The following is a 23,054-nucleotide window of genomic DNA, read 5'->3' as shown; positions in this document are numbered from 1 at the left end:
CCTTCTCTTCCCCACCTTATCCAAATTTAAATCCCATATCAGCCTAGCCACTCTATGGATATGATGAAGTGAAGTGTGGCGCTTATGTCTTTAAATAAAATTAATTAGCTGAAAAAGATACTAAGAGAGTTCTTCAGACTCCGAAAAGATTTAAAGCAGGGGTGTCAAACTCGTGTCATCACAGCATCAAAATTAGGTTGTAATGATTCTTAAGTAAAATTGGCTTAATGACAAGATGTTTACATTTTGAAAAAATGTGCAGTTTGTTCATGCGTTTTGATATACACTTCAAATGGAAGAAGATTTTGCCTGCCTATCTTGCATATTGGACGTTAGTTTTGTTGGAATGAAATGAAACGTCTGTAAGTAAACAAGCTCAGAGAACACCAAGGACTCCACACTACAGAAATGGATTTAATCTCAATTTGTAAATAGTATTGTTGCAAAAAAATTTGTGTGTAAATTTTGGCTTGTATATTGTGACAGTCATCCATTAATTTTTTAATATGCTTTTAGACTTACAGAATTTGAAGATACACCTGCAAGTCAACTAACAATAGATGAGTTCATGACCATTGACCTGGAAGAGGAATGCGATCCTCCTTCATTTACAGCTGGTCAACGAAAGATAAAGATTCAACAGGTGAATCTTTCAGTTTTTCATTTCTCTAATTCTTAATTCCTTTTGTAATAGGAGTTATAAAGCTCTGCCATGCTATCTTTGTAATTTTATTTTTCACATCTGTAACACCATGTAAACTATGCAGTAATGTCTGCAGTTCCCTCATTGCATCAGATTCTAATTCAATGAAAACATTCTGAAAAACAAAAAATATTCTTTCCTACTTATCTTGATCATTAAAAAATATAATCTTTTTGTTGTTTTTTGGGGCTAAAATTTCTCTTAAAGCACTTGAGACTTTTGCAAAACAGCTGTCTGATCCTTCTAGCAGCAATCAGAACTGAAAAAGAACAGTTGAGGTTCAAGTCTCTCTGAGCTCTGATTAGTAAACAATAGTACAAGAATTTCTTATACTTTTGTTTCAAATGTGAATACACACATGTGCATGCACACAGACAAAGACACAGGCACACACATGGCATTCAAAGCAGTTAGCTGGTTGCTCCCCCCCCCTCCTGTGCCTGTGCCACATAGTGGAGGAAGCTTCTCTTTTACATCTGGATATTGTTTATACAATGGCAACAAGATTCTTTATCAAAATCCACTATTACAGTATCACTACCCATATATCATCTGATTCCATTTCAATGGTTCTTCCCTAGTGTACTGAATGTATAAGAAAGGCATTTCTCAGTCACATTAATGGGCTTGCATTATGTCTAGGTCAGGTATGGCGAACCTATGCCACAGATGGCATGCGGAGCCATTTGTCAGGGCACATGAGGTGTTGCCCTGTCAGCCAGACAGCGCGCATGTGCGCGCTGGCCAGCTACGTTCAGCATTTTTAAAAGCCATTTTATCCCTCCCCAGGCTCCAGAGGCTTTATAGGAGCCCGGGGAGAGTGAAAAGAGCCTCCCCTGCCCCCCCCCCCCCCACGAGGCCCTCCGGAGGTTTCAGGAGCTTACCTGAAGCCTCCAGAGCACAAAAAATCAGCCCTATGGGCAAACTGGAAGTTCGGGAACGGACTTCCGGTTTGCTTGTAGGGTCGGTTTAAGCCCTCTGGAGGCTTCAGGGACCTTCAGGAGGCTTCCCTGAAGCCTCCGGAGGACTAAAAAGGAACCTATGAGCAAACTGGAAGTCACTTCAGGTTTGCTCGTAGGGCTGGCTTAAACCCTCTGGAGGCTTAAAGGTCCCTAAAGCCTCCGGGAGGGGGGGGAGCTGTTTTCGCCCTCCCCAGGCTCCATAGGACAAAAAAGGCAAAAAATGCAAAAAGGGTGGGACGCCTCTCATGCATGCATGTGCACTGCGGGGGTCACACATTGCATTATGGATGCAGCACGCCCGCGCACCCCTCCCCGCGTGCTCCCCCTTTTTTATGGCACGTGAGCCAAAAAAGGTTCCCCATCACTGGTCTAGGTACTTCTGAGTCCTTGGGTCAAACAGGGATAATGTGGCTAGAGGCCTTTTTATGGGAGGGGAATTGGCAGTGGCTGTTACAGAGAGGGGTGATGTTTTGCCTCTTAGAGGAATATCCCTGGGCTTGGAGCTTTTGGATAAGATAATCAGGTCTCCAACTTTTCCTTTTTAGGGAAGTTTATTGAAATGATAGTTGTGGAAAAAACTATGGTGTAGCCTAGATGAAGTAGTTTACCTAATTCCTTTCCAATCAGGATTCCGGTCTGGAAATGAGATGGAAAGCAATGGACCTGGTCCTCTTATATCTCTCAGTGGCTTTTTTTTACACCATTGACTATAGTGCTGTTGTTGATATAGTACTGTACTTGATCATTTTGTGGGGTTGAGGAGTTGAGGCACTGCCTTGGTGGTTTTTCTCCTTCCTCAATAACAGATTCAAGTTAGTGGTAGTAGAGGCTGAGAGTCAGCCCATTGGTCCCAGATTTGTGGAGTTCCACAGGAGTTAGTCCTTTCTTGCTTTTTAACATCTATGTGAAGCCACTGGATGAGACCATCCAATTATTTGAGGTGTAGTGTCATCAGTCTGTATCTTCACTCTGTCTGCAGAGCCAGTGTACTAGGTGTACTAGGTAAGGCATCAGTCTACAAACCGGGAGACTGTGAGTTCTAGTCTTGCCTTAGGCACAAAACTGGGTGACCTTGGGCTAGTTACATTTTCTCAGTTTTAGGAAAGGAGCCAGTGACACACCTCTTCTGGAAAATCTTGCCAAGAAAATTGCAGGGATTTGTCCAAGTAATCTCAGAAAATCATCCATAGTTGAATGAAATTAAAAATCATTAATCTGAATTGGGCAAAAGTGTTCTCTCTTATCTGAAAAACGGTCACAATTGTTTACTGTGGTTTTACTGGAGTTTACTTGCGCTGCACAAATTCTCCTAAGCAATGCATACTTCACCTCATAGTGTAGTGGCAAATGTATTCTGACTTAAGATAGTTGGTTTTTTTCTTATGATACATATAAGCTTGTTATACTGCATGTAGATTTCTTCTCTTATGTATGCCACATTCATTCTTCTACCCCAATTAGCAAAGGCCACAGCTGGAAAGGTATTTGCTTGATAATTAGTTCCAACTCCCCCTCGCTTCCAAGTTCTGCTTTCATTAAAATTCTGTGTTTTAACTGGTCCAGTTTAAAATAAGCATTGCTATTAATTATGATCAAATTGCATTGGAGTTGTTCCAAAATGTTGCTTGCCAAGACATGCAGACTGTCACTGAATCAGTTTTCTGAGATAGATATTTGTGAACAATAATTAATTTTGCATACAAATTATTACAGTTGTTAAAAAAATAAATCTTGGGGCTGGATTGAATTTCCCTCCAGAATATTTTCTATAGAACTTTGGGTATAGATAGTCAAAATCTAGTCTTTACTTGTGACATATAGAAGTGTTTTTTAAAAATATTTGTCAGACCTTAGCTGAACTTTATCCTGTTGAATGTTGTTGAACACTTGGACACAGTATAATGCCATCATAGAGAATTGGAGCTCAAGTCAAAAAGATTTTTGCAAAATGAGCAAAGGAGGGGTATGGAATGTATTTACCATAAGGTAATTGCCACATCTGTAAAGCATTTTCTGATGAAAATATGTAGCAAGTGAAGATGAATGGTAAACTCCTCAACTGTAGTCTTGCTCCTGGAAAGTAATGCTTGCCTGGCAATTAAACTTAAGGGAGAAAATAATTGCCAACAATGGACCTTCAAGGCTCCAGGGAATAGATTTGGAGCTGAGGAAAATATTCAGAAGGCTGAAGCCCCAAAGGCACAGGCTTAGCAACATCAGTAGATAATAATAATACCGCCTAATATACTTAGGACAAAAATTTCTAACATCTCTTTTCTCTTTTCCCTGTCCAGCTTGAGAAAGAATTGTCAAAAAAGCTTGAAGAATTAGAAGGTAGAGTATTCATTCTATCAGTATTTTTCCCCAAATTTTTATGATCACTTATCTAATCAGTAGAAATCTGTCATATCCCTTGTTTTGGTCTTTTTGGCAGTTATCCATTGTCCTAGAAGAAATCTATTGCAAGATTAGCCCAGTATCAGATTTCCCTTTAATAGCCATGAATCAACATGTTTAATGTTAATCATAGGAAAATCTGAGTACAGTTGTCATCTATTATGGTGTTAGTTTATCTGGAAGATTGTTCATTCCAACTAATTACCTAGTTAATGTCATGTATTTGCCTCACTGGAGAATCCTTTCTTTAGCCAGATTAACTGTTCTGCCATCCATGTTAATGGAAGGCAAAGCTAATAACATCTCAGTGCAAAAGCATTTATGCCTTTACTTGGTGGGGGAAATTGAGACAATTACACATGTGCTGCTCATTCTATATGGCCTGGTGCACAGACTTAATAATACATGTTCTGGTAGGTGTTGCTTAGATTCGGATTTTTAAAGTCTTTCTATAGATTTTGGGTTTTTAAATTAGCAGACAAGACAGACAGACATGCTTTTAAAATAGGCTAAAGAAATAGGCTAAATCTAAATTGATTTTAATTGTTAGAGAGTTTCATTTTTCCATTCTTTCCTTTTTTATTGTCCTTTTTATATGTAACTGACAGATGGTTTTTGACTGTAACTAAAGTTTATTTTCTTTTCCTTCATTTCAATTATGTCCAATTTCCTTTGCCCACTAGTGATTTTTCTGTTTCTGGCAGGTGAAATAACAAGCTATCAAGATGAAATAGAGAATGAATTAGAAAATAGCCGGCCGAAAGCAAAAGGAGTTTATGCAAATTATAGCAAGGATGGTAAGTTGATCTGAAATCCATTAATCAGGAATATGCTTAAATGGGAAAATGATTGTATGGCAGTTTGGTAATAGAGGCATACATTCCACAAGATTGATTTAAAATAGGGCAAGAGTGGAATAATGTAAAAATAAGAATGAATCCTTTAATATAGCCACCTGCAACCTAGAATCTCAAGCTTTATTGAACTAAAATTTTCATCATTGCCAGCTATTGGAGAGGTGAGTTGGTGGAAAAGGGAGACTGAATGTAATCTAAGCTAGTTCTGGCTACCTGACCTGAGAACGCTGATTTCCTTCCCAAGTATCTTGAAAATGGAATTCCAACAGCTGCTAGAGGAAGGGACAGGGAAGGCGTGTGAGTTGGTGAGGGCAGGGTACTGCAACTATGCAGCTATGGAATTATGCAAGTATGATATATAAATAGCTTCATTTTTGTCCTGAGCCTTTTGGCAAATTCTCAGCTTTGCAAATTAGCAAATACTTGTGTGATTGTGGCAATACAATATTTGATTTCACAATTTTAAATAAATAAAATAAGTGAATAAAAATCAAACACCAAGATTTTTTATTTTTTTATAACTAGGTGAAAATATTTTGGATCAAGAAATTGTTATTGTCCAACACAAAAAGTGAATTTTGGAAAGCTGAAAATGGTGGAGGCATGTAGTGAGTTTTAAATGGCTGAATGCCAACTCCTTGTAGTTACTACAGAAAGTAACTTGAGCTATATTATGCAAACACTTTTGTATGAAATTATAACATTTAAGAGAATGGTGTATAATTTTATTTATTGCAAAAGTGCTTCAATTTAACAGAACATTGTGGGGGGATTGGGCTGGGGTGGCTGTGGCTTTGCATCATGCTGCTGGGATCGCCGAGATTTCCTGGGGTGCCTGCAATGTCATATCATGTTATACCATGGTATGTTATGCTGCTAGGCTGGGCTTGGGGTGGCTGTGGCTGCAGCTGGAGCACGCTAAGAAGTCCCTGAGCTACAGCCTGGCAAGCCCCACAGCTGTGTAGTTCTAGGTCTGCTTGTCATCCTGCAGAGTGGGAACCAATTTCATTGTGTTTAAGTACAATGACAATAAAGATTATACTTATTTAGAATAGGCAGTTGGGAAGAGTTGAAGGAGAGGCAGGCTCAGAATTGGAAGGGACCAAGCCTAAAATGTCTTGGATTGGGGTGGGTAAATTGTCTAATGACCAGTGGAATCGGGTTAATGATGGCAAGGGAAGTGCTGGGATTGCCATCGCTAAGTGGTGTGTCACATGACATCACACTTCATGATTGCATTGCTTAGGAATGGAAGTTCCAGTCCCAATTGCTCAAGATCTCAAGATCTACCTTTTATTTGATTTGAGTTGGCCTTAACTCATGAACCCAAACTCTACTTAAGTGGCTATTCCAGCCTGCCTGCCTGCCTACCTCCCTATCTGTTGTTTGAAGGTGCTTCCCTCAGCTCTGTTGCTGGTTTTAGGTTTATTGTATTTAAGGTTTATTCTGTCTTTATGTACCATTCTTGTTATGGCTTATAACAGTGATGGCGAATGTTTTTGGCACCGAGCGCCCAAATCAGAATGTACTGTTTGGATGCACTGGAGCCCCAGAAACTGAAAGACAAGCTGGCCGGTGCACATGCGTGTGCTGGCCACCTGGTCTTCTGGTTTATGGCATGCGCATGCATGCCGGCCAGCTGCTCTTCATGCGCCAGAGCCCTGGAAACCTGAAAACCAGTTAGATGGTGTGCATGCACGCACCAGCCACCTGGTCTTCTGGCTTCTGGTGTGCACATGTGCACCAGCCAGCTGTTTGCATGTGCCAGGGCCCCCGAAATGCACACTGGCCAGCTGGTCTTTGTGTTTCCGGGGCTCTGGCACGGTAGAAGATCACCTGGCCGGTGCGCATGCACGTGCCAGAAACCAGATGAGCAGCTGGTGGGCTCTGTGTGCCACTGGCATGTGTGCCATAGTTTCACCATCACAGGCTTATAACAAACAGTGACATAAAGATAGCCAGAACATTGCCAGCAACTCCATGTGCTTTTGCATGTCAAGAAAGACTTAAAGCCAGTCTCTTGTTATTTAGGTTTTGAAGTTATTAGCTTTGAATGCTGTTTTAGTGTTGTTTTCATATATTGTATCAACTAAATATATACTTGGTTTATTAAGACTATTCTTAATAAATAATGGTATAAATAAGATATTTTCCCAATACATATTCTGTGCTGTTGATGTACATACTAAACCCTTCAAGCTTTCTGAAATGTATGCTGACTTGTGTATAATATGAAGTAACAATCCCTTTCTGATACTGTTAAATTGTGTTTTCCCTTTTTCCCAAAGTTCATATTTTTATATGGGGTGAGTCTTGGGAGCTGATTGTGGCTCAGTGGTGGGGCTGTTGCTCTTCCTTCTTTTTATTATTTTCGCAGTAATGGTAATCAGGATGAGGAAGGCTGTCAGTCGGAGCTAAAACTATGCACAATTAAGGAGTACTTGGTTGCTGAATCTTATTTCTTTAATGGCCCCTACTACATGGTTTAGATTTCAATTCTTGGAATAGTACTTCATTATCGAAGTGCAATAATTCACCTACAAGATGTAGAAGAATTAATTCCTAATAACATCACTCATGTTCATAAAGCAGGCTCCGCACCAGTTATCATGAGTTCATTCAACTCTGGAATTCTGTCTGTATCTTCAAAGGAGAAGTGGTATTGCATCTCCTGGCACTAATTGCCATTTTGATGAAAGTGTCAGCTCTACAAATGACTCTTTCCTATTGCAAGGATAAGTTTAAATATACTACCTTTCCAGCCCCTCAGCCCCTGGCCTTCTAGTCCTGTCACTGTTTTTTGTGGATCTTGGGAACTAAATTGAAAATGAGAAAAACTTTGATTGCCAAGCTGTAAAAAGTTCCCTGCCTGTTTAATATTAAGTGATGACTAAGCGGTTAGTAGCATCCAGAAGCCTATTGAGTAAGTTCTGCAGAATGTAAAAGAAGATCCTGAGTGAAAAGATATATTTTGAGACCTAGTAAGGAGACTTAGTAAGGAGAAGCCAACGCAGACTCTAGTAGCAGTTCCATAAGAGGTCTCACCAAGGAAAAGTACTTAATTGTTACTTTTTTTCAAGGAACTAATCATTGGCATGAAATATATCCATATTAATTACATTATTAAATGTTAAGATAGATATCTGGGTACCAGTTTAGTGTAGTGATTAAGGCATCAGGCTAAAAATCAGAAGACTGGATTCTAGTCCTGCCTTAGGCATGAAAGCCAGCTGGATAATTTTGGGTCAGATAGTCTCTCTCAGCCCAATCCAATTCACAGATTTGTTGTGGGAAAAATAGGAAAAGAAATGAGTATGGATATGTTCTCTGCCCTGAATTATTTATTAAAAAAATAAAGGTGGGATAAAAATCAATCAAATAAACAAATAGACAACAAACGAACAACTTAGGATATAGTATTGCTCAAGTGATGTCAAGCCTGGCTCATATCTTAGTGGTTTTGCTTAAAATTCACTACACTGAACTCTCAGGAGATTTTAGTATTTTAGAGTTGTTATTCCATATGTTTTTTTCCAACTGTAATTGAAAAATTGGTCTAATTTGAACCCACTCCTAGACAAGGGAGTAAATGTAAGACTCTAAGCTACATTAGGTAATGAACTGTCTGCAGCAAGGACATCATTTCTGGGATCCCCTCACATGGATTACTCTTTTCCAGGATGAAGCTCCTACTGACATTGTACAGTATGTGGCATTACACAATCTGTTAAATATTATGAATATATTGCTATGCTTGATATTGAGTTTCATAAAATGGTTGTCAAACATTTTAAAGAGAAATGATCTGTTTATAACTGGAATCTGAAATAATATTAAAACCTGGTTGGACACAATTTACTAATTTGGAGGGGACCACATTGGGGAAAGATTCATACAGTATATGTTTGCTGATGTACTGCATAGAGATTACACACATTAATCTGCAGAAGAAATGAGGTAGACCTTTTGGCTTTCTGAAGATGTGACTTTGATCCTTTGACAAGCCCAGATAATAAACTGTTGAAAGGTAGAAAAATAATCTTGGGAATCTTAAGAAACTCATAAATAGCCTAGCGAGCACTTTTAATTTTATCATATCTGATAACATTTGATCCTCTGTCATTAAAGATTGCATAGAAGATACTATTTCAAGTATATTTGGAGATGAGGATGGAGAAGATGAAGAACTGGCAGCAGCTGCAAATCATCTGAACATGGACTTTTATAATGAACTGCTTGATAAAGACAGATCAAAGGAAAAAGAAATTTCTGTAAGGCCATCTGCTCTGGAATCACTGCTTGGACCTCTTCCTACTGCAGCCAGTCTTGGAATAACAGAATCTATAAAAGAATGTATATTGACTAAAGACCGAGACCATAGTAAGTATAAATTTATTTATAATTTATTCATTTGAATAATCACTGAATTACGATCCTGAAAAACTTTGTGAACATTAAATGTAGGTTTTTCAAGGCACTAGGGTTCACATTTTGTAGAAATGTTGCAGTTTTTTAATTAGTTCCATAGATTTTCTTTTTATTTGACATGTTTTCATTAATTGCTGGTGTTTATTCTTTTCAAAATAGATTTGTTGGCTTACACTGTACATATGTGGTTTTCATATAATGAATAAAATGTGGTTTTCTTCATCCCCTGAAAATGATTAAAACCCTAGTAAGGAAAGAATTAGTTCTAACAGAAGAGAATATAAAGCATGTCACTCAGGATTGAACTGAAGAATTTTTGATGTTCTTTGACCTTGGTTGTTTGCTTGCAGACTTTTTGTTGCCCAACTAGATAATAACACTGGTGCTTTATACTTCACATTTTCTGGGTTTTACTGCTCCTTCATTATACATGTACTTACAGTCTGAAGACTCATGAATACCTCTGAGATATTTATAGTTTCTCATGTGGGCTTGAGGTTGGTTGGTAGAATATTTAGCATCCACACTGTGACTCCATCTCTGTGGAACACTACCACTTGAGGTGAGACCCCTTCCCATCCTTTTGGTCTTCCTGAAGGGTATTGAAACTTGGTTTGGCCAATTGGCTTGAGGCCACAAGAGAGGTGCTCACCTCTGGTTAATGGGGTTAGAAGATCTCATCCCCATGACGTACGTCTCTTAATCCTGGTTTTATGTATAGTTTTAAATTTTAAATTTGCATGTTAAAATATTTTAATTGCTTTTCCATTTATCTTTTTATAAGCTGCCCAGAATTGCCCAGTAGGGGAGATGGGTGGCATATACATGTAATAAATAAAAATAATAGTAATTTTATTGTCTGGTACTTTTATCATGACCTACTAGGGATTGCCTAGCTTTCCAGTTGTACATAGAAGTCAGAGGTGGGTTGCTCCCAGTTCAGCCCAGATTGGGCGAACTGGTAGTAGTGGTGGCGGGAGGCTCCGCCCACCTGTCCCAACGCTTCTGTGCATGCACAGAAATGTGTGCACACGAGCAAACCAGTAAGAAAAAAAATTGGAAACCCACCACTGATAGAGGTACCCTACCTACAAAGAAACAGAAATCTAATTTGGGCCTCATTAAAGTAGCGGGTTATCCAGGGAAGAAAAACAGGCTGCTGTAATATATAGATTTGTATGCTGAGCCAAAAAGATTTCCCAATATTTTTGGAATCAGAGACATCGAAATATAATATTTCTGGAGACCAAAGGGCAGCAGCAGACAAGCCAGTGGTGTAAAGTGGATAAACCTGAGTCATACACAGACTTTTCCTCTGTTTAGAGGGAAATTATTTTCAGAGTATGTTATGCCTCTTACAGAGTTTACACTCCGTTTTTATGCGTTTCCTCCTCTCAGAATTATAATATAAATTATATTTATAATTTTAGCAAGAGTTGTCAGGTTTCCTCCACATGCACACACAAACAGAGCTGAGGACTATATTGCTCACCTCTTTTTTATATATCTAATTTGAACCAGACATACTGACAAATTACCTGACTGCAGATCAGAAATTCTATCTTGTTTAATCAAGTGTGGAGTGTAATAGCTGTGCTTGTTTCTTGATTCCACTTTAAGAATCAGTATATGCTACCTGTGGTTTTCTGCAGCCATTAATTTCCTTCTCATTTTTGTGACTTTCCATGACAGTGTTGTGTCCTTTTATCATCATCACTTTTTACACTTCTATCCCTGCTCCACACCCACACACTTATTAAATGTGCCTTTTGATCTTCAAAAGCTCCAGATCTGAGGCTCAGGTAGGCTGTGTACCATCCATTATAAATGTTTAAGAGTAGTATAAATCTAAAGATATTTTTTGTGCCGTTTGTGTACTATAGAGCAGCTTTCTTCATCTGGTAGCCTTTATGGACAATTGTCAAAGTCATACTAGTTGAAAATTCTGGAGGCAGTGGTTCACTACACATGGAGTGTACCATAATAGATTAAAACAAAAGAACTCTTCCCCAATTCCTTCCAGAAGTTTCAGCTACAGCGTCTATTAGTTTTAGCCTCATAGCCAGCAATCAACAATGATGTGGGTTGTTAGTTCCAAGTACCTAGTTCCTAATTTTCCTATTCTCATTCTAAGGAACCTGGTAAGAAAAGTTGGTTCATTGTGTTGTCTTTAGGTTGTCTTTTTATTTAAACCGTCAGATTTGGCTTTATTTATCATATTTTTTTCCTAATAGTACCCATAATCACATCACAACTTTCTTGACACTTACTGAAGTGTGCATTATTTTTGTGTTCTTCACTGCCACTTGTCAAAATCCTTTAGTTGGTGCAGATTACTTTCAGCTTGCTGTCAATGTGTATTCTGTGTTCATACCATGTGAAAAGTTTCTCTAACTGGGTGATGATAAATCTTGATAGAAGCAAACCTTTTGAATCAAACCTTGTATTTACAGCTCATAAATTTGTGTGTCTTTATAGACTATTGTATCTTTGATTGAGCCTTTATTATGCTGTTAATGAGATGTGAATTTTTGCAACTGGCAAAAATTCTTTCATCTATCCCTGTCTGCTTTATCCACAGTTTAGTTGGTATAAAGTGCAGTTGATATAATGTTATTGTTTAATAAATGTGTGGATTGTGTAATGACAATGCATGTTCCTTTTCTACCTATGCTTTGAATAATACCGGTATAAGGTTCAGGTTGCAATCCCAAAGGTGCTTTTTCCAAAAAGGCAATTGGATTTTCTTGGGGTTTTGTTTCCTTTGAGTGTGTTTCACTTCTTATCAAAGAAGCTTCTTCAGCAGCATTGCTTGACAGAGGTGTCATCATTACTGTCACCCTACTTCAGCACAAGCATCACCACTGCCACCAAGGAGTATCACCTCAAGCCTTGCAGCACAGCCAGCCAGTATGTATTCCACTGACATTTGCTATCCTCTTCCTCCTGCTTGTGACAAGGCGTGCCCAGCTTGGCCACAATCAAGGCAGTTCTGATTGCCTTCTTCCTGAGAGTGTGTATGCTTTAAGGGCTTCCAAAGCTTTGCTAGAAGACTGCACTCTAAATTGTGAGAAAGTTGCAAAAAGGGTACACACAATTTGGAGAACAGAGTATGTGATTTTGGAGAAAGGCAGGAGGTTTCAGAAAGTCAGGGCCTTTGAAGGGTTATGAGTACACTACACAATGATTTGGAGAAAGGCATGCATGGTTTTGGGAAGAAGGTGCCTCATAGGGCCAAGCAGGACATGTCTGATCAGCAGTGAGGAAGGAGACGGTGAAGGTCAGGTGGGTGTGGCTGAAGTAGAGGAGTATTGCTATGCAGAGGAATCCAAAAGGGCAAAAATGGGGGAGTTGTTCATCTTACTGGGAATGGCTTGGCTCGTGGTGAATTCTCACCTAATGACTAAGGTAAAAGGTAAAGTTTCCCCTTGCACATATGTGCTAGTTGTTCCCGACTCTAGGGGGCGGTGCTAATCTCTGTGTCAAAGTTGAGGAGCCAGCTCTGTCTGAAGATGTCTTTGTGGTCATGTGGCTGGCATGACTAAATGCCGAAGGCGCACAGAACGCTGTTATCTTCCCACCAAAGTGGTCACTATTTTTCTACTTGCATTTTTTACGTGCTTTTGAATTGCTAGGTTGGCAGAAGCTGGGACAATTAACGGGAGCTTACTCCGTTATGTGGCACTAGGAATTCGAACCAACATTTCTGATCGACAAGCTCACTGTCTGAGCTAATGACCAACCTAATGACTGTTGGTATTTAATTAATGAGTTTCCTCCCAAAGCTGAAGACAGGCGCAGATTGTTGGGGATGAGTTTATGTTGTCTCTTTTCAACAGTAAAGCAACACAGGGAAAATATTCTGCAGCGAAGAAGGTGCAGAACCCATTTGCACCACTCAGGTGACCCTGAGGACACAGATAAAACCCAAGTGGCCTCAATGATTCACTAGAAGTATTCAAATAACCAGCTGTCTTAAAGGAGCATAAATCCTTCTATTCCCCACCATTCAGGCAGAGCTGAAGAAACTTCTTGGATGAGAGGTGAAACGTCTTCAAAGAAAAACCAGTTGCCTCTTCAAAAAGCATCTTTGGAACAACCCTGACTGGATGACTGAGAATCTCCATAGACATTTAATTAATGAGACAACAGGGAATTCCAGGATTTCTGGATCCAGTCCTGTGACATCACGCTTCATGACTACATTGCTTAGTGACAAAAATTCTGTTTCCAATTACCTTTATTAACCTAGGATTATTTGTAGAATGAACCCAGATTCCTAATCACTATGCATGCATGCATGCATGCATGCATGCAATGCACTTATTTATTTTATTAGATTTATTTGCTGCCTATCTTGTTTTGATACATGATATGATATTTGGATAGGTGAACTATTGGGTCATTGGCTAGGCTTATCAAAACTTTTTGATCCAAAGGTAGATGGAATACAACAGTGATGCCAATGCTCTCCCATTTTTACTTAATGGTTTTAGGTTACTATAATGCTTGGATTATGGGAATAACTTCAAAATTGTAAACTGCAGCTAAGCTATCTATTAAGCCTGCCCAAAGTGATTATATAATTTCTATTCTTATATAATAACTGTAGTGATTATTTGGCTTCTCGGCTCAAAATCAGAGTTGGTTTACATTTTATAGATTATACAGCTTTGGCCTTGGATTCTTTAGATATTATCTTTGCCATTATGTTTTGATCTTGTAGATCAAAGTGAGATACCCAGAGACTAGTGTCATTAGGAAAGTTCATCTTTAGACTCAGTATGATGTTTTGAGAGTTCTTGTGTTGGGAAATCCCAAAGATTTATTAATTTCACTGGATAATCTTAGACTAGTTGTTATGTCTTGAACTAAATCACCCCATTGGAATGGCTTAAGAACAAAAGGTCAATGTGATCATACACTTGAACGTGAGGCACAATGATATCCAATATCTGGAGTTTACTATCTAGGCTATGCTAAGTATTCTCCTTTAAGACATAGCCCTTTTAGAAGAATGTTCTCCTTCATAGAAAAACATTTGACATAGGAAATTGAATGTGCTTTTATGGCTTTTGATGGTATTTGACTTTTGCTACATAGATTGATCATGTTTTATAATGCATTGTGTCTTACGTTTTAAAACGCTATGAAAGAGTAGCTGGGAAATGAAGTAGAAATGTGAGTTAATGATTTTAAAAATAAGTGGCAGAGTTTTGTACTGTTCACGCTGAAAAAGCTGAATTTAGTAGTTTCACACATGGCAACATCCGTAGTATACCACCTTAAGGACACAGCTGTGCGTTTCTACTCCTTTGCCAAAAATCTTTAATGCAATATCATGATTGATGATGTCACTCATCAGTTTGGCAGAGTTCTGTCTAATTTGATCAAACTTGGGGACGTTGGAACATAATGGTGCTGTATTGACAACCGTAGTATTTTTTAACCAAGTATTTTTTCTTTATAGGGTTGTTTGTGGAACAGGTTCACATATTGGCTAAAATAAAATACAATAGCTTTTTTTTTTCTGGATTGCTTTTTTCCCTTTTTTGGCATCTTTTGGGATTCAGAGGTTTGTGGCCTTGCTGCCATCTAATGTACAAAGTCACAGTCTCCTGTCCTCTGTTCACTTTTTGTTGGAAGTTGAAATGTGTAGAATTGGCTTGTCCTTTTTCAGTAAGTATGCAACAACCCCTGAAATTCATCTGTCTTTTTGATTGGCTACTTTATCATTGTATACAAAAGGTGTATAATCAAGGAGATGGAGATTGGAAGAACTTGACCTGTAAGTGATCAGGGGGCAAGGGGAAAGAGCTCTGGTTCAGAGGATGGATTGCTTCCTTTGTTCATAGCTTTGAAGCTTATAACAGTCAATTATTTGGATGAGCGGTCATCAGGAACAAGCAAAAAGAATTACTCCTTTGCCCATTTCTTCCCGTTTCCTTTACCTAGAAGCCTCTTATTATAATAACCATAAAAGGCAATCGTATTGCTTTTGATTGTTACAGAAGCATTATAGAAAACGAAACATTGACAATCTAATGGGATTTCCAATGAATTCAAGCGAAAACAAAACCCATTGTAGTTATGTTACTTAAGTGATTATTGTTGTTTGAATGAAATATTGGGCTAGCAGCCTTTCAAGACTACATCCGGCACAGAGAGGACTCATCATCACATTTTCTGTTGTAGATGAAGATTTATTAAGCCTTTTCAGAAGCTGCGATCCTTGCCCTTGGCAAAGATAATACGAGGGAACATAGACAGAATTTTACTGGAGTTAACTGCTTTGAAGTCAGCATAACAAATGATAGACCAATATCCAGAGCTATGAGGAGCCCTGAGCATGTCTTTGCTCAATTTACATTTTGCCCTAGATGACCCTTTTTATGACTTTGACTTCTTTAGGACTACTGGGTACATGATGCTAAGCCTTGCTAATGATATTTCTATATTTTGTTTAGTTATATTGACAACTAAATTCATTTAGATTCTTAATTTTCTAATATTTGATTAGAAAGTAAAATATAATAGGATAAGGTAAGGTTATGAGGCATAGAATATAGATTTTGGAACACTGACATTTTTATCAATTAAATAAATGTTTTGAGGTTTTTAATTATATATTGCTGCTGTGCCAGCATGGATATATTTCTTTGCTGATATTGTGAAAGTGTGATAGGTTTCTGATTTGACTATTTTTAAAGCCACATTCTCTATATTCTTCACAGATCTTTCTAGCCAACTGAGAATTTAGTGTAAATTGCTAAGAAATTCTGAGATATCCATTTATCAATATTGGTGAAAAATGAGGTACTTGGTAATGAGAGATTGGATATTTTCTGGAGTAACATATCAATCATAAACTTTTTAGATGTGCCTTAAAGTATATTCAACTTTAATTGGACATATAATTGTTTTATAGGTTTGATTTTGATTTTATATAATGTAGTTGAGAGGTGTTTAATTCATACTTTTTTGCACTGTGTTCTTGTTTTAAATAACTCCTCCATCTTTTTTCCTGTTGATTCTCTTTCTTTTTTCAAGAATTAAAATGTTGAATATTTCCAAGTGTTACAGAGAACTGTTTATGTAATATTCACAAGAAAAATAAGAGACTATACATTTTATTGACAGTAATAATAGCAATAGCAAAAGTACTTAGACATATATTGCTTCACAGTGCTTTACATCCCTCTCTAAGCATCAGCATCTTGCCCCCAACTATCTGGGTGCCAATCCTGAAGCTGACCTGACTTGTTCTTATTTTACCAACCTCAGAAGGATGGAAGGCTGAGTCAACCTTTAGCTGGTGAGAATCGAACAGCTGGCAGTCGGCAGAATTAGTCTGCAATGTTGCATTCTAACCACTAACCACCAGCATGGCTCAAAAATGGTAAAGCTTCTTTTAAAACCAAGTAACTGTACTATCATTTATGATCTTCTAAAATTATTATGCCTTCCCTCCTATCCTAGGCAATTATGGTGATTAACTAAAGTTTGGCATAAAGAGATACAGGGATAATTAAGGAAAATAAATGCACAGAGCCTGTGGGCTACCAAATCGAGACACTTGGGTTGCTTTTCCAAACACCATTTTCTTTTAGATACTTAAGACTGCAGAAATAGTAATGTAGCTGACTGAAACCCCCAGGAGTTCAGTATTGAAAAAGTAGAAAATTAGGGAAATGTGCCAGAGATGAGAAGAAGAGATAAAGTTTCTTCTAATATAAGGTAACTTCCAGAAAGTGATTCTAATTTCTGACATTAGTCAAAGATCACTTGACCCACTTGACCAGTTTATTATTGTATTTATATCCTTTTTCCCTGTGAGTTCAGAGCACCTTACCTGGTTGTGTGTGTGTGTGTGTGTCTCTTTATAGTATCTCTATACCAATACAGGTAGTTCTTGATTTACAACCATCACCTGACCATAGGGATGCTGCAACGACTGCAACTATTAGGACAGGTCATAGGTCTCATTCAGTGCCATTGAAATTTTGAATGGTTGCTCAACAAGTGATCATTAAATAAGGACTGCCTGTACTTATGTTTTGGAGTACAGTTCCTGACTTGGAGTATAGTTCCTGACATTCAAAGTGGTTTCAAAAACACCATGCCCTTGAGCTTTATATAAAAGTGGTTGTATTGACATGTTGAAGGAATAGACTACAATTTGTCCAATGTGGGTTGGCAGATGATAAAAAGCGTCCACAAAAGAGACCCAAAACAAGATGGAGCAATGACATTAGCAAGTATTGCAAGTCCAACTGGCAAAGGAAAGCTCAAAACCATATTGGTTGTAAACATTCAGAAGAGACCTTCATTCTGCAGTGGATACAAAATGGATAAAATGATAATGAAATTTTATATCTATATAAAATATACACACACACTAGGATTATTCAAGTTATATAACCAATTCCTTGAGCAAAGCAAGCAAAGACTGTAAATTCATTATATCATTTTCCATTATAGTCTTTGTAGTTCAGCCTAAAATGTAATTTAAGTATGGAGAGCTAGCATACTGCTGGCACATAATTGCTAATTTCTCATTCTTAGTTTGTTCTTTCTGCAGCTGTCTTCAGCTCCCCCTTTCTTTTTACAGTGTTAACAGTTGCTTGTCTGATTCAATCTCATGCTTTCTTAATGCAGTAGAATGTACTCTTGAAATGACTTCACTTAAATGAATAGTCTCAATTAGCTGGAATCTACCTATTTTGGCATTTTATAATGTGACTTTTTTACAGCTAGTATTTCAAGCATTCCCTTTTCTAAGAAGGCATTTAAGTTGTCAATTAACTTATGATATTAAAGGAGAAATTCTGCATTGAAATGCAGATGTACTGTGGACCCCACCAGCCAACAAATTTTAATTTCTTCTGGCTGTATCCAGAAAAAGAGCCTTTTCTGCTTTGGTCCCTGACCTCTGGAACATCATACTCCTCCCCAAGGTGAGAACCTCACCTACTCTTTTGGCCTTTTGAAAGGACTTGAAGATAATTCCTGCCAATTGTCCCAGTGCCCCAATGGAGTGTAGCATTTTGGAGGTGGCTAATGGAGTAGATACCCCACTGCCTCACTTTGCTCCCTATCTTTGCATCTGGGTCAGTTTTATTTTAACCAAATTTTGAATTTAAGATCTTATTTATTATTTTAATGTTTTACAATTTATTTTAATCATATGTCTGTAAGCTGCTTAGAATTGCCTTCAGTGAAATGGGCAGTAAGGCAGGCAGGCAGATGTGGAAAAATGTATATTATGTATGCAGTTATATGTCATACCATCCAAGATATAGTTAACTGTCTTACTTTCACTTAAGCAAAATAACAATGGTGACACTAAGCAAGTACAGGGATTCTCAGATATTAAAACACATTTAATTTTCTAACATCAGAACAACTGATGTTAGTTATCCCAGTGAAATTACAAAGGAACAAAATCTGTCCAAACAGAAAATAGAAACCTATTCATTCAATTACAAATATATGGAGCAAATGAATGAATTCATAGTCATGATGTCCATATGGTCAGTTATTTTTGACTGCTGGTGATTGTGAGCGAAGGTGAAGCTAGGAAAAGATGCAGGTTCTCTAGCTGAAGCCAAAGGTCTGTTGTAAGTTAAGAAGAGTGTATTCTTGTAGCCTGATTTTAAAATTGCAATTGTGCTGATAATGAGGTCTCCACAGAATTATTAAGAAGGAAATGAATTAATCAGAAAAAGGTCATTTACCACTGAGTTCAGCATTGTCTATATAGTAGCTATGGTGAAAGCTTTGCTGTTGAACAGCAGTAATGAAAATAACAGTATTCCTGCATGGGTTTTACATAGAATTCTCACAATAATATTTAATACTCTTTAAAATATAATATATATATACACCAGAACAACTACACACAAGGACAGTTTCCCCCTGCATGCTATCACTCTGCTAAACAACTAATTCCCAGAACACTGGCAAACTAAAACTGTATTCCTATTCATCTTCTCATCCTTCCTATCTCTTAACCTATCTCTTCCTACTTATGACTATAACCTTGTTGCTTGTATCTTTACTATTTATATTGCTTTATTTAGTTCCCTAGTATCATTTGATTGCTTATTTAATATCCTATGACTATCACTAACTGTTGTATCTTATGATTCTTGATGAATGTATTTTTTGTGTACACTGAGAACTTAATTACCAAAGACAAATTCCTTGTGTGTCCAATCACACTTGGCCAATAAAGAATTCTATTCTATTCTATTCTATTCTTTCCCCATAATTCATACAGCATGAAATGCAACTGCTTTGGGGCTTCACCTCTTACAGAAGTGATAGCGCTAGTCTTATATTTAACCCATAGAAAATTAACAAATAAGATGACCAAAAGGGAAAGAAATGGGTGAGCGGGAGATACTGCAAGACTTCTTAAAACATTGAAATAAATTGGTAGTAGATTCAGAGTCAGTGGAAGAAAACATTTTAATTCAAACCATAGTAAACAATCTTACATATAATTGGTTGGAAGTAAATCCAAAGGATTTTGCTGGAACTCATTTATATATAAACATGAATAGGGTTATATTATCAAGGTATTTCTTGTCATAAAATTGAATTATATTAACTTGCTCTTATACAAGGATATCTTAAATTAAGGGAAATAACCGTGGCTGTTAGTGTTGATAGCTACTAAACATCTAAAATTTGTATTTTTAATAATAATGTGATGGAATCGAACATAAACAAATACTTAACATGTATTTCATTTTGAATTAGGGTTGTCTGGCTAAAGAGATACACTGGTTTTTTATACCACTCTTAAGACATGATAATAGAGTTATGGATTGTTAAGCAAGCCATGATGGTCTATTACTCACATAATAAATTCACATATCATGCTATATAAAAGCATGCAGACCATATTATGGGTTATTATGGAGAACTGCTTTTTTCCATAACTGTGTTTAATATTAAATGGGGAAGAAGTTGAAAAGTATGTGATTGGAATATAATATTTAGCTACACTTAATTTTACACTTAATAAATGTAGGTAAATAAATTAGAAACAAAGTTAAACTAATAATGTGTTAGGTACTGTGCAATGGCTATATATGTGCATAGAGTAGCGGTAAAGAATATAATAGAATAACACAGTTGGAAGGGACCTCGGATGTCTTCTAGTCCAACTCCAGAAAAAGATGCTTTCTATAAGATAGGAAACAAGTATCTTTAAGAAAAGTAGAATAGAATAAGAATTGGAAGGAACTTTGGAGGTCTTTGACTCCAACCCCCTGCCAAGCCAGGAAACCCTACACCACTTAAGACAAATGGTTATCCAACATCGTCTTAAAAACTTTCAGTGTTGGAGCATTTACAACTTCTGGAGGCAAGTTGTTCCACAGATTAATTGTTCTAACTGTCAAGAAATTTCTCCTTAGTTCCAAGTTGCTTCTCTCCTTGATTAGTTTCCACGCATTCCTTCTTGTTCTACCCTCAGGTGCTTAGGAGAATAGCTTGACTCCCTCTTCTTTGTGGCAACTCCTGAGATATTGGAAAACTGCTATCATGCCACCCCATGTCCTTCTTTTCATCAGACAGACATAGACAGTTACAGCAATCATTCTTTATATGTTTTAGCTTCCAGTCCCCTAAACATCTTTGTTGCTCTTTTCTGCACTCCTTCTAGAGTGCATCTTTTTTATATTGTGGTGACCAAAATTGGATGCAGTATTCCAAGTGTGGCTTTACCAAGGCATTATAAAGTGGTATTAACACTTTACATGATCTTGATTCTATCCCTCTGTTTATACAGCCTAGAACTGTGTTGGCTTTTTTGGCAGCTGCAGCACACTGCTGGCTCATATTTAAGTGATTGGCCACTAAAGGACAGATTTGTATTTGAAATCATCCTCTATAGATTATGTATCAAATCTAAGTAAAGTTTATTGATAAAAGGAAAATAAAAGAATATTTTTGAAATTGCTCATTTGTGGTACTTGGGCAAGCAGCTGAACAGATCTCAGTTTCTCTTATTACAAGTTCCCCTGCTTTGTAGTTTTAACTAATTAATTAAAATAATTAATATACAACTGTATGTTGATTAGTATGCATACATTTATTCAAGTCCAGCAGGATTTTTTTCAGCAGGATTAAACAGCCACACATTTTGATCTAACTGGATCTTTCAGTTAAAGGATTAGTTGAATTTGTGTACGCAGAGTCAAAGTCAGAAAGTGCAGAAATAACACTAAGCACTTAGACTTATATTCTGCTTCATAGTGCTTTTACAGCCCTCTCTGAGCGGTTTACAGAGTCAGCATATTGCCCTCAACAATCTGGGACCCCATTTTACCCACTTCAGAAGGATGGAAGGCTGAGTCAACCTTGAGCCGGTGAGATTTGAACTGCCAAACTGCAGCTAGCAGTCAGCTGAAGTAGTCTGCAGTACTGCACTCTAACCACTGCACCACTTTGGCTCTTTTCTTTACAGTAGTAGTGCCTACATGTAATATTATTCATTCCATTTCAGTGTTCTACATTTCCAAACTGAATCTGTTGGTTGATGCTGCCACCAACAGATTCATCTGTCTAGGCATGAATATTTCCCTGTTTCTGTGAAGAATGGTTTTCTTTTACATTGACCAAAATATTCTGCTACATTCTGCTGCATCCCAAATCAATGCAGCTATTAGTGGATGGGAGCAGCTGAGGCAATGCTGATATAAACTCCCCCCCCTTCTTTTTTTTGCAGAGATGTTAAATAGTATTTGAGCATGTTACAGAATGCCCTACAGAATTTGACGACACAAATGCCATGGAGCAGAGTACAGTAACCCAAGCAACACAATCTTTGACTTAAATGGATTACTCTTTAATCAATCTCTGAGGTCATGGTTAAAGTTAGTGTGGTGAAGGATAAAGATATGGGAGCAAAACACATGTGCAACTATAATACTGTACTCTTGGAATAAAGCTTTTCTCCAACTGCACCCACTCAGTTAATGTAACCAGCTTGTGCCATCCTGGCCATGCTCATCATTTTTTTCATAGCAAAGTCAGCTCTCTAGAAGTGATGTATTTCCAGAATGAAAACTGTCCTCAGCAGAGGTTCAGATTTGTCCTTTTGTGGTCTTACAAATAGATGCTTGTAATGATTTTGTGCTTAGCAATCTCAGACTCATTTATTTATGGCTCCTCTATGTTTCCTACCTCTCTTTTCCTTCCCAAGCTTGGCTAGATACGAAGTTCTGGTTTGGTTGTAGGATCTTGTGCTTTGACTTAAGGCATTTTTGGAACCAATGCCAACATTTTTGAGTCATTAATTTCCTGGCTTTCTTTATATCAGAGGTCAGTTGACTCAATCCTGTCTTAATTCTTCTATGCCTAAATGCATCACCATTGGAAATGCTTTTGTGACAGCTTTGGGGCTTTCTACAGAGATTTTTGAAGTCTGGCAATATTTACCTCTCTTGGTCTGCCTGAATGTGCTGGCATATTTATGTCTGGAGGCCTGTACATCACAAAGGCTCAGAGTGGATTTCTACAGTAGAAATACATATTTCTTTCCATTAAGCTGATGCTTCCTAAACCTGGGTAAATTACTGTATAGTAAAAGTAGTTTTTCTTTGGGTAACAATATACAAACCCATTACCCAATGACAACAGAGACATTTAAATCAACTTAAAGTGTTAAAATGGCTGAAAAGGACTTTCTGA

At 37.6% G+C, this 23,054-nt stretch overlaps 1 protein-coding gene across 4 annotated transcripts in view; it reads left to right on the top strand.

The window, feature by feature from the left end:
* BRF1 (BRF1 general transcription factor IIIB subunit) overlaps nucleotides 1–23,054 on the top strand; it is a 209,596-nt gene that overhangs the window by 127,344 nt on the left and 59,198 nt on the right. For all 4 annotated transcript variants that reach the window (XM_087727249.1, XM_087727256.1, XM_087727244.1 and 1 more), the window contains 4 exons: nucleotides 517–643; nucleotides 3,960–3,999; nucleotides 4,767–4,859; nucleotides 9,048–9,299. In XM_087727249.1, coding sequence (XP_087583375.1) covers nucleotides 517–643; nucleotides 3,960–3,999; nucleotides 4,767–4,859; nucleotides 9,048–9,299 — 512 coding nt within the window. The remainder of the gene's footprint in view (nucleotides 1–516; nucleotides 644–3,959; nucleotides 4,000–4,766; nucleotides 4,860–9,047; nucleotides 9,300–23,054) is intronic.

Source organism: Thamnophis sirtalis, unplaced genomic scaffold, assembly GCF_051295495.1.
Source record: "Thamnophis sirtalis isolate CommonGarterSnake01/CBP01778 unplaced genomic scaffold, rThaSir2_p1.2 scaffold_1, whole genome shotgun sequence".
Classification (NCBI taxonomy): Eukaryota; Metazoa; Chordata; class Lepidosauria; order Squamata; family Natricidae; genus Thamnophis; species Thamnophis sirtalis.
Note: the sequence above shows the minus strand (reverse complement) of the source record. Positions and strands in the feature narration are given on the sequence as shown.